General features: G+C 41.8%; 1 protein-coding gene across 1 annotated transcript; it reads left to right on the top strand.

Moving 5' to 3' along the window:
* Window positions 1-245: 245 nt before the first annotated feature.
* Window positions 246-10,558, top strand: LOC145742692 (uncharacterized). The gene is made up of 12 exons (XM_082560469.1): window positions 246-476; window positions 4,993-5,183; window positions 5,250-5,373; window positions 5,509-5,752; window positions 5,819-5,941; window positions 5,996-6,186; window positions 6,315-6,383; window positions 6,444-6,527; window positions 6,768-6,929; window positions 9,476-9,593; window positions 9,690-9,820; window positions 9,939-10,558. Exons 1-12 carry the CDS (start codon window positions 378-380, stop codon window positions 10,281-10,283), a joined length of 1,881 nt encoding a protein of 626 aa, XP_082416595.1. The 5' UTR covers window positions 246-377; the 3' UTR covers window positions 10,284-10,558.
* The last annotated feature ends 1,128 nt before the right edge of the window (window positions 10,559-11,686 follow it).

An 11,686-nucleotide genomic window follows, 5' to 3' on the forward strand; every position in this document is an offset into this window, starting at 1 on the left:
GAGTGGATTAAAATGAACAGGTCAGCGCCTGTTTGCTTCATTTCAAAAATATTGAAGGATGGTTTGCGTGCTTAACGGAACAAATTTGCAGAATATGATAAGTTTTAGATGTTTTTTTGTGTAGCCTAGTAAAAATTTAGAAGTTTTTTTTGTGTAGCCTAGTAAAAATTTAGAAAACTCTTTAATTTTAACAATTTTTTTAGCACGTTACAAGCGCTGTTTGTTCTTTCAAACCGAAAGTCTTCGCGATTTTGCGAGAATTCCGCGATCATGAAACTTTTTTCATCGATTCAAATACCGGAAATGACGCGTGGTCCGGGACGAGTTCAATTGACAACGGCTCAGGTAATGGACCTTTCAAGACATTCACTAAAGCCATGGTCAACATCAGACAACATCGGTCTTTGTCAAAAGTTGTTCTCTACGTAAGAAGCGGAGTTTATGAAATTTCCGACGAAGTAAAACTGGGGTCAAAGGTAGGTTGACGTGGTTAGGGTCAAAGGTATGTTGACGTATTTGGGGTCAAAGGTAGGTTGACGTGGTTAGGGTCAAAGGTAGGTTGACGTAGTTAGGGTCAAAGGTAGGTTGAAGTATTTGGGGTCAAAGGTGGGTTGACGTAGTTAGGGTCAAAGTTATGTTGACGTAGTTGGGGTCAAAGGTAGGTTGACGTGGTTAGGGTCAAAGGTAGGTTGACGTAGTTAGGGTCAAAGGTATGTTGACGTAGTTAGGGTCAAAGGTGGGTTGACGTAGTTGGGGTCAAAGGTAGGTTGACGTAGTTGGGGTCAAAGGTAGGTTGACGTAGTTGGGGTCAAAGGTAGGTTGACGTAGTTAAGGCCAAAGGTAGGTTGACGTGGTTAGGGTCAAAGGTGGGTTGACGTAGTTGGGGTCAAAGGTAGGTTGACGTAGTTGGGGTCAAAGGTAGGTTAACGTAGTTGGGGTCAAAGGTAGGTTGAAGAAGTTGGGGTCAAAGGTAAGTTGACGTAGTTGGGGCCAAAGGTAGGTTGACGTAGTTAGGGTCAAAGGTGGGTTGACGTAGTTGGGGTCAAAGGTAGGTTGACGTAGTTGGGGTCAAAGGTATGTTGACGTAGTTGGGGTCAAAGGTGGGTTGACGTAGTTGGAGTCAAAGGTAGGTTGACGTAGTTGGGGTCAAAGGTGGGTTGACGTAGTTGGGGTCAACAACCGGATTGACGTAGTTGGGGTCAAAGGTAGGTTGACGTAGTTAGGGTCAAAGGTAGGTTGACGTAGTTGGGGTCAAAGGTAGGTTGACGTGGTTAGGGTCAAAGGTGGGTTGACGTAGTTGGGGTCAAAGGTAGGTTGACGTAGTTGGGGTCAAAGGTAGGTTGACGTAGGTCAAAGGTGGGTTGACGTAGTTGGGGTCAAAGGTAGGTTGACGTAGTTGGGGTCAAAGGTAGGTTGACGTGGTTAGGGTCAAAGGTAGGTTGACGTGGTTGGGGTCAAAGGTAGGTTGACGTAGTTGGGGTCAAAGGTGGGTTGACGTGGTTACGGTCAAAGGTAGGTTGACGTAGTTGGGGTCAAAGGTGGGTTGACGTAGTTAGGGTCAAAGGTAGGTTGACGTAGTTGGGCTCAAAGGTAGGCTGACGTAGTTAGGGTCAAAGGTAGGTTGACGTAGTTGGGGTCAACAACCGGATTGACGTAGTTGGGGTCAAAGGTAGGTTGACGTGGTTAGGGTCAAAGGTAGGTTGACGTGGTTAGGGTCAAAAGTAGAATGACGTATTTGGGGTCAAAGTTATGTTGACGTAGTTGGGGTCAAAGGTAGGTTGACGTGGTTAGGGTCAAAGGTGGGTTGACGTAGTTGGGGTCAAAGGTAGGTTGACGTAGTTGGGGTCAAAGGCAGGTTGACGTAGGTCAAAGGTGGGTTGACGTAGTTGGGGTCAAAGGTTGGTTGACGTGGTTAGGGTCAAAGGTAGGTTGACGTGGTTGGGGTCAAAGGTAGGTTGACGTAGTTGGGGTCAAAGGTGGGTTGACGTAGTTAGGGTCAAAGGTAGGTTGACGTAGTTGGGCTCAAAGGTAGGCTGACGTAGTTAGGGTCAAAGGTAGGTTGACGTAGTTGGGGTCAACAACCGGATTGACGTAGTTGGGGTCAAAGGTAGGTTGACGTGGTTAGGGTCAAAGGTAGGTTGACGTGGTTAGGGTCAAAAGTAGAATGACGTATTTGGGGTCAAAGTTATGTTGACGTAGTTGGGGTCAAAGGTAGGTTGACGTGGTTAGGGTCAAAGGTGGGTTGACGTAGTTGGGGTCAAAGGTAGGTTGACGTAGTTAGGGTCAAAGGTGGGTTGACGTAGTTGGGGTCAAAGGTAGGTTGAAGTATTTGGGGTCAAAGGTGGGTTGACGTAGTTAGGGTCAAAGTTATGTTGACGTAGTTGGGGTCAAAGGTAGGTTGACGTGGTTAGGGTCAAAGGTAGGTTGACGTAGTTAGGGTCAAAGGTATGTTGACGTAGTTAGGGTCAAAGGTGGGTTGACGTAGTTGGGGTCAAAGGTAGGTTGACGTAGTTGGGGTCAAAGGTAGGTTGACGTAGTTGGGGTCAAAGGTAGGTTGACGTAGTTAAGGCCAAAGGTAGGTTGACGTGGTTAGGGTCAAAGGTGGGTTGACGTAGTTGGGGTCAAAGGTAGGTTGACGTAGTTGGGGTCAAAGGTAGGTTAACGTAGTTGGGGTCAAAGGTAGGTTGAAGAAGTTGGGGTCAAAGGTAAGTTGACGTAGTTGGGGCCAAAGGTAGGTTGACGTAGTTAGGGTCAAAGGTGGGTTGACGTAGTTGGGGTCAAAGGTAGGTTGACGTAGTTGGGGTCAAAGGTATGTTGACGTAGTTGGGGTCAAAGGTGGGTTGACGTAGTTGGAGTCAAAGGTAGGTTGACGTAGTTGGGGTCAAAGGTGGGTTGACGTAGTTGGGGTCAACAACCGGATTGACGTAGTTGGGGTCAAAGGTAGGTTGACGTAGTTAGGGTCAAAGGTAGGTTGACGTAGTTGGGGTCAAAGGTAGGTTGACGTGGTTAGGGTCAAAGGTGGGTTGACGTAGTTGGGGTCAAAGGTAGGTTGACGTAGTTGGGGTCAAAGGTAGGTTGACGTAGGTCAAAGGTGGGTTGACGTAGTTGGGGTCAAAGGTAGGTTGACGTAGTTGGGGTCAAAGGTAGGTTGACGTGGTTAGGGTCAAAGGTAGGTTGACGTGGTTGGGGTCAAAGGTAGGTTGACGTAGTTGGGGTCAAAGGTGGGTTGACGTGGTTACGGTCAAAGGTAGGTTGACGTAGTTGGGGTCAAAGGTGGGTTGACGTAGTTAGGGTCAAAGGTAGGTTGACGTAGTTGGGCTCAAAGGTAGGCTGACGTAGTTAGGGTCAAAGGTAGGTTGACGTAGTTGGGGTCAACAACCGGATTGACGTAGTTGGGGTCAAAGGTAGGTTGACGTGGTTAGGGTCAAAGGTAGGTTGACGTGGTTAGGGTCAAAAGTAGAATGACGTATTTGGGGTCAAAGTTATGTTGACGTAGTTGGGGTCAAAGGTAGGTTGACGTGGTTAGGGTCAAAGGTGGGTTGACGTAGTTGGGGTCAAAGGTAGGTTGACGTAGTTGGGGTCAAAGGCGGGTTGACGTAGGTCAAAGGTGGGTTGACGTAGTTGGGGTCAAAGGTTGGTTGACGTGGTTAGGGTCAAAGGTAGGTTGACGTGGTTGGGGTCAAAGGTAGGTTGACGTAGTTGGGGTCAAAGGTGGGTTGACGTAGTTAGGGTCAAAGGTAGGTTGACGTAGTTGGGCTCAAAGGTAGGCTGACGTAGTTAGGGTCAAAGGTAGGTTGACGTAGTTGGGGTCAACAACCGGATTGACGTAGTTGGGGTCAAAGGTAGGTTGACGTGGTTAGGGTCAAAGGTAGGTTGACGTGGTTAGGGTCAAAAGTAGAATGACGTATTTGGGGTCAAAGTTATGTTGACGTAGTTGGGGTCAAAGGTAGGTTGACGTGGTTAGGGTCAAAGGTGGGTTGACGTAGTTGGGGTCAAAGGTAGGTTGACGTAGTTGGGGTCAAAGGCAGGTTGACGTAGGTCAAAGGTGGGTTGACGTAGTTGGGGTCAAAGGTAGGTTGACGTGGTTAGGGTCAAAGGTAGGTTGACGTGGTTGGGGTCAAAGGTAGGTTGACGTAGTTGGGGTCAAAGGTAGGTTGACGTAGTTGGGGTCAAAGGTGGGTTGACGTGGTTACGGTCAAAGGTAGGTTGACGTAGTTGGGGTCAAAGGTGGGTTGACGTAGTTAGGGTCAAAGGTAGGTTGACGTAGTTGGGCTCAAAGGTAGGCTGACGTAGTTGGAGTCAAAGGTAGGTTGACGTAGTTGGGGTCAAAGGTGGGTTGACGTAGTTGGGGTCAAAGGTAGGTTGACGTAGTTAGGGTCAAAGGTATGTTGACGTGGTTAGGGTCAAAGGTAGGTTGACGTGGTTAGGGTCAAAGGTAGGTTGACGTAGTTGGGGTCAAAGGTAGGTTGACGTAGTTAGGGTCAAAGGTGGGTTGACGTAGTTGGGGTCAAAGGTAGGTTGACGTGGTTAGGGTCAAAGGTAGGTTGACGTAGTTAAGGTCAACAACCGGATTGACGTAGTTGGGGTCAAAGGTAGGTTGACGTGGTTAGGGTCAAAGGTGAGTTGACGTAGTTGGGGTCAAAGGTAGGTTGACGTAGTTGGGGTCAAAGGTAGGTTGACGTAGGTCAAAGGTGGTTTGACGTAGTTGGGGTCAAAGGTAGGTTGACGTAGTTGGAGTCAAAGGTAGGTTGACGTGGTTAGGGTCAAAGGTAGGTTGACGTGGTTGGGGTCAAAGGTAGGTTGACGTAGTTGGGGTCAAAGGTAGGTTAACGTGGTTAGGGTCAAAGGTAGGTTAACGTGGTTAGGGTCAAAGGTGGGTTGACGTAGGTCAAATGTGGGTTGACGTAGTTGGGGTCAAAGGTATGTTGACGTAGTTGGGGTACAGCGGGCATTGGGGTTTGCATTTTTAACCAATTTTTATTTATTTGCCAGCACTCAGGAATCTCAATTGTGGGTTACCCTAAAGACCCAACCCGACCCATCATTAGTGGGGGTAAAAAAATTACACGGGCTAACTTTTCACCCTACCATCAAGTTGGGGAAAACACCATTTATGCAACTAACTACGACGGGACCTGCACTCAACATGCTTATCTGGGGACAAGTCGTTTGTTCAGGGCAAGGTAGTTTATCCTCATTTGGGGAGAATTAATTTTCACCCTTACTAATGTTACCCCTTCCTTAAATAGAAAACCAAACCTAAAGAAATGGACAGGTCGGAACTTGAGCGGAGAAGGAGGATATCTGACAATGGAGGATCTCTTGCTTCCGACTCCACAGTGTGATATACTCGGAAGTGGAGGATTTAAGCAGGTGAGAGGTTCCAACTGTTGCCAATCTGTTTCGTCACACCTTAACTCTTACACGAACTTTTTTATTGCTATTTGTAAAAGTATTGGGTTACAACTTCTATTAAGTCACAAAATAGTTACAACTGTACCCTTACAGCGACATTGTCCTGAGCAGAACAAGAACGGGTTCCGGTACAAGAGTGGTGACGTCAACCCATTCTGGCACCGACTTCGTGAGGTCGACATTTTAGTGTTCCAGGCCTGGGTGGCTGAACGGGGGCCTGTGGGTGAAGTCATTGAAGCGAATAACACTGTTTTGTTTCAATCCCCTCGTAGATACCCAATTGGTCGACACCCCCGACCTTCAGGCTGGAGATATATTGTCGAGAATGTGTTTGAAGGTCATCACAAATTAAACATTTTGCGCTAATTTTTAATCTTGAATTTTAAATTTTAAATCGTATTAGAACTGGATGCTGTTGGTGAGTTTTATTGCGATGCGGACAACAAGATCTTCCTCTTTATTCCACCTTCGGACTCCCAGCTGAACGACGATGTTATCCTCGGCAAAACCGAAACTCTATTTTCATGTAAGTTGTTTTAAATGTGGTTTTGTACAAATTGTTAAGAAGTTGTTGTTGCAGTGCACAAAGCCAGAGATGTTCAATTCATTAACCTGGAGTTCAGACACACCCACGACTCCTACTTCTCAGGCTACAACAACAAACCAGCAGCAATCAACATTGAGTTGTGCGACGGAGTAAACATCAATAACTGTGCTTTTACTAATCTTGGTTACACTGGAATCTATGTCCAATCTTCGGTTCATTTAAACGTAAGTTTCTTTTACTAAATAAGCTAATTAACTAATTATTAAAATTTAAAATTTCTTTTGTATGAAAATTTAAACTTAATACATTTTCTAGTTTGAATACAACGCGTTTACTGACATTGGTAATATTGCAATCGCAGTCGATTATGACAATAAACAGAAGCACCTTTGATGGCTGTGGAGTAATTCACATGCTTCAGGTAAGTTCAATGTTTTATTTTACATTCTCGGGTTTATTATTTCTTGATTTATTGTTGCAGCCTTGCTGTGTCCATGTTAAAGGCATGAGGAACATTGTGGTGCAGAACAACGATGTATCCAACACTCCCTACGCTGGAATAAGGGTAAGAAATTATTATTAGGAGAAAAATAATGCTACAGCATCCCATCTGTAAGAATCGAACACAGGACCTTAGGTCTTACTCAAGGATGCTACAGCATGCCATCTGTGAGAATCAAACCTAGAACCTTAGGTCTAACATGCTTGTAATGGAAATCTGGGATTTTAAGTTTTAGCTACAAGCCAGCAGTAAGAATCGAACACAAACCCTTATTTTTTAGTAAAACTAAACAAATTTGTTTAGGTTGGTTGGCAGCCAGTATTTACAGCCGACTACATGCCGGAAGGGGAATATGTTTTCAAAATCACCCAAAACAACATCCATGATTACGGGAGGGGAATCCTCAATGATTTTGCCGGAGTTTACCTTTCATCGAGCATCCGAGATTGTGGGAAGACAAAGGTAGTAATTATAAAACCTACATTAAAACAGGGTTGGCAATATTGTGACATAGTCAGGTTCTGTGGTTACCTTATAACAACCTTATTCAACTTATTCAAGTAGAATAAAAAAACACAAAGATTATTGAATATACATTTAACATACAAGGAATTTAGTCCAAAAAATCCCCGCATAAAAATTAACACAACTCGTACACAATAAAGATCACAGTAAGTGAAAACGAGTTTCCAAAATTCTCATTATTATTACAGTAAGTGAAAACAAGTTTCCAATATTCTCATTATTATTATTATAACACATCACAAGATTCGGTTGCATCGTTTACATTTGTCCTCTTCAATGCTATAGTACCACAGTCGGTTACGATTTACAATCATTGGCTTGTAGTGTGGCGATAAGAGAATGCGACATACTACGTCATTTAGGCGGTTTATGACGATATAAGGACCACGCCATGGCGAAGATAACTTCGGAGAAATGCCCTTTTTACGGTGAGGGCAATGTAATACTTTATCGCCTTCCTTTAAGGGGTTACTTAACGTTGTTCTGTCGTAATAACGTTTTATTCTTACTCCAGAAAAGTTTTTTTTTGCAGGCATGTAACCAGTTCTCTTATGTACCGCCGTTTCGTACGTCATTAAAATAAAGGGCAAAACCCAATAGCGTTGGTGCAGCTACATGACCGATTGGGCTTTTTAGTGCGATCCAAACGTTCTACAACACCAGCGGCCGGTGGCCTACAAACTTTAAGCCTTGGTTGGTTAAAATTTCTGATAAGACCGCAAAGGACCGATGATACGGTCTCTGCTTTTGGTTTGCGACCGGATAGGCTTCGGACCTTTAAGTAATCCATAATAATGATAATGTATTTATCTATAGTTTCATTGGAGACTTTGTTTTTTTATCATCTTCAAGTATCATCGAATCCAGGTCTTAATGACGAAATATCTTTGCCAATTTAGGCATTCGGTGTGTTCTGCTTTGCAAGTTAAAACTTGTTCCTAAATCAACATCGTTGACTTGTTCCTCGAATCCAACGCAGAAAGCAGTGACTTTTATTTCACAAACATAAAAATGTTTTAGTGCTCTTACAATGACGAGAAGTTTCTTTCTGGTTGTGCAATAATTTAATTCTGCTTTAGTAAATGTCTTGACAAAATATTCGATTACGGCTTTTGTCCTGTCTTCCATGATTCGGCTTTAAAGAGCTCTTATGCCATTGTTACTCGCATCAGCATCGATTATAAAATCGCCATTTTTGAAGGCAAACTGCATCTAATTTATACAATGAAGCCGCATCTGATTTATACAATGAAGCCGAGATTTCTTTTGAGATAAAATGCCCTAAGTACTCCACCTTGCGGTAAAACAATTTGCATTTTTCGAGTTTAAAAGTAAATTTGCTGAAGACGATTACAAACTTGTATAAGGTTTTTAGACAGATGTTAAAACGATGATTCATGGACCATCTTTATCCAGGTGAACCAAACATGTACAAGTAGGCAAACCACCTAGAACATGGTCCATAAGTCGTTCAAACGCGCGAGAGCTACCACATAGCATCACATTAAATTTAAATAAACGTTTGCCGATTGAAAACGCAGTTTTTCCCTGTCTTTTGGATTTACTAAAACTTGCCAATATTCAGCTTTTACGTTCAGAGTAGCAAACAAAGATGAGCCACTCACAGAATCCAAGATTGTGTCTCTTTTGTTACGTAATTCAATTTTCGGTAGTCGACGCAAAATCGTGTAGTTTCGTCTTTCTAACTTTAACCACAGCAGAACACCATGCACTATGGCGTATAACATTTTCTTTAGTAATTTACCTCTTTTGCTTTCATGGCAATCTACCCGTATTAATATTATGGTCCTGTTACTTCGTTACTTGATTTTGAGCTATAATATATTTCTTTACCAGATTTTTCATTTTTTGAGCGTTTTTTTAATAGCCTAGTTTTTATGTAAATTATTATTTTTTGCCAATCTATCATTATCTCAAAATATGCCTTCATTTTTACTGCGATTAAATTTGAACCAGCACAATTACTTGAAACCTAATTTAGTTTTATTCCCTTAATATTGTTGTTCTAGTTCAACTTTCCAAGCAAGTTGTAATGCGTCATCCGCAGTTGTTGGGTTCTGTCAATTTCCCAGTTAATCTTAACTAAACATTTGGTCAATGATTCAATTTTTCTGGGTCCATGTAAACTCTACATTTGCATCCCCAGCCACAAAAATTAACTTTCATTTTCTTGTCACACTCTTGTATGCAGGAAGAAGTCGGTCAGTATCTTTTCAAATTTTTGTTTAATAGCTGGAAACGACACTTTTAAGCCGCAGGTAGATTTGTCACAACACTTAAAGCTCGCTCGTTTAGCTGCTAACACCTGGTATTGTTTGACCATCTTATACTTAGCAGCAAGCTTAAACTTTGTGATGTAATCTTCCCATGTAGAACAACATTTTCTGTGAAACACCATTGAGACTGGGTGAAAATTTGGCGTAGTATAACCCATGTAAAAAATAACCTTTACTTACAATTTCTAGGACCTTTCAAGATGCCATATTCATGCCCTAATAGAAAGAAACACAATCCACAACTCGCTGGCTTACCAATACGGCGCTCTGGGTGTTTACGGGGATACTGCTGTTTTTTCTTTAACAGGTTTGTTCTTTACTTTTTGCCATATAGCTGTTAGACCTATGCTATTTTGCTATAACCCTTAAGGTTCCGGGTTCTAACCTGTCTTTTGTGTTGCAGTGCGAGACAACTGGTTGTTCAACTTGACCGATTGCGCGGTGAACTTTCACTGTGGATTAAACAACAGGGCTTGTAACAACATGATTGACCACATCAACCCACACCGAGTGTTTGGGACTTGTAACTCGGGTGTGGGGGGGAAGCGGGGGAACCCCCACTCAGGTAATAGTTTTGTTTGATTTACTCTCATCGGTAAAGCTTTTTGTTGTAAGATTCCGGATGTTTAACTTGTATTTTGTTCATGGTTAGAGTGCAAACTTTTCGAACAACGTCATTTATGTCGAGAATCCGAGCGCTCATTTGTTTAGAAAAGGGGATATCTGGGTCGACAACATTCCGACGGTGGATTACAACATTTACTACTTTGAGCCAAACATTGGCCTTCAATTGGACGACTTTTGGCCCAAGTATTTATCGTTGGAGAACTGGAGAAAGGCGACCGGAAATGACGTAAACTCCTTGATTTCAAACCCGAGGTTTGCAAGTTTAAAGAACTCAGTATACCGACTTAACAGCAAGAACTCTCCGGCGTTCGCGCTCGGAATTAAAAGTGTCGACCTTACTGACGTTCTGCGCAAAAGTGGATCGTGTTAAAACTTTCTTCACAGACGATTCGTAGCCTCAACTATTTACTCAACGCGATTAAACTTTTATATCCATGTTTAGTGTTTCCTTACTGGAAAATTTAAAGCATTTTGTTTCATAAGTTTTGTGCAAATATTGTAATTATCGTCAGATTGTTCCAACCATTTTTCAAGTTTGTGCTGTAACTGTAGTGCCTTTCAGTATATTTAACTGTAAAAAACAATAAGGAAACTTGAATTATAATTAATTTTTAACTTTCTCCACACTTAAACTTTTAATAAATGTCAAACACTTTGGGTCCATTTTTACAGTTTATTGTTTTAGCAACCTTAAAGTTGGGATGTTTTAAACAAAAAGAAGTTAGAATAAAAAGAAACTTGGTTGAAAATTACATTTCTAAACTTAATAGACGATTCCACTAGTGAGTTCACCGAACTTTTGGGCAGCTTTATTAATCCTTACACGTCAGCAAAATTAATAATTTATTTACAAACGAAATAAAAGTACAACCTTCTTTTAAATACCATTTATAATTGAAATAACTTCGTCCTGACAGATGACAGCAAAACCTTACAGCGACCAACTCTAAACCCCAACCCACCCATTCTAATGCTCCACCCCACAAGTTACCCCCACTAACATACATCGACCCATGTGGTATTTTGTACCCACTCTTTCCTGGCTTTATCAAATTTCGAAGAATGTTGTCACATTTTCGATTTATATAGCTTCCAATAAAAAACAAAGACACCGCCAACAAAGTTTCACTCCAGCAAATACTCGATGTCGTAGTTTGAAAATTTCATCAAAAAGATTGCCTGAAATAATAAAGTTGTGTTGAAATCTTATAATATTTGTATTAACAATTGTTAATGTTGGCCTCCTGCATATATCGTCTTAACGAGTTGCAAGAACAGAGAGTGAATCATAATTAGTAAGTAACATATGAGTTGGGATCATAAAAGACGGCAAAGAAATAACTTAAAGTTTATTATATATGTAAATACAATTGTTTTAAGGACAATCTTTTTACGTAAATCACTTTCACTAAATAACAGTTTCACTAAACTTTCACTATTAAATTTTTTATATTTTGCGTACGATTTGTAGAAAAAATATAAGTTATTAGAATATTTAAAAAAAATTGTAACGTTCTCTTAGTCCGTTTTTTCGACACAAAACATAATTAAATTACGGTCCTCCTAAATTCTTTCCTACGGTAAACGGAATGTTGTTTTGTTTAGAGCCGGACAACATACGTGATCCAATTTTTAGTTAGTTCATTCCCGCCAAGCCCTTACGTCCTTATCAGAGGGTACAAACAAATAATTAAATAATCGGGTACAGTAAAAAGTGCCAAATACTTACAAGATTTAGGCTATTTGTCTCGGTTTCGACCAACTTTTCTTTGT

This window comes from Corella eumyota, chromosome 2 (assembly GCF_963082875.1).
Source record: "Corella eumyota chromosome 2, kaCorEumy4.1, whole genome shotgun sequence".
Taxonomy (NCBI): domain Eukaryota; kingdom Metazoa; phylum Chordata; class Ascidiacea; order Phlebobranchia; family Corellidae; genus Corella; species Corella eumyota.

Bases quoted from the DNA above. Each gene is read 5' to 3' on its own strand.
- LOC145742692 (XM_082560469.1), top strand. From the start codon at position 378: ATGGTCAACATCAGACAACATCGGTCTTTGTCAAAAGTTGTTCTCTAC. The intron at 6,528-6,767 runs GTAAGAAATTAT...AAATTTGTTTAG, and splicing joins CTCCCTACGCTGGAATAAGG to GTTGGTTGGCAGCCAGTATT. The intron at 6,930-9,475 runs GTAATTATAAAA...TACAATTTCTAG, and splicing joins ATTGTGGGAAGACAAAGGTA to GACCTTTCAAGATGCCATAT.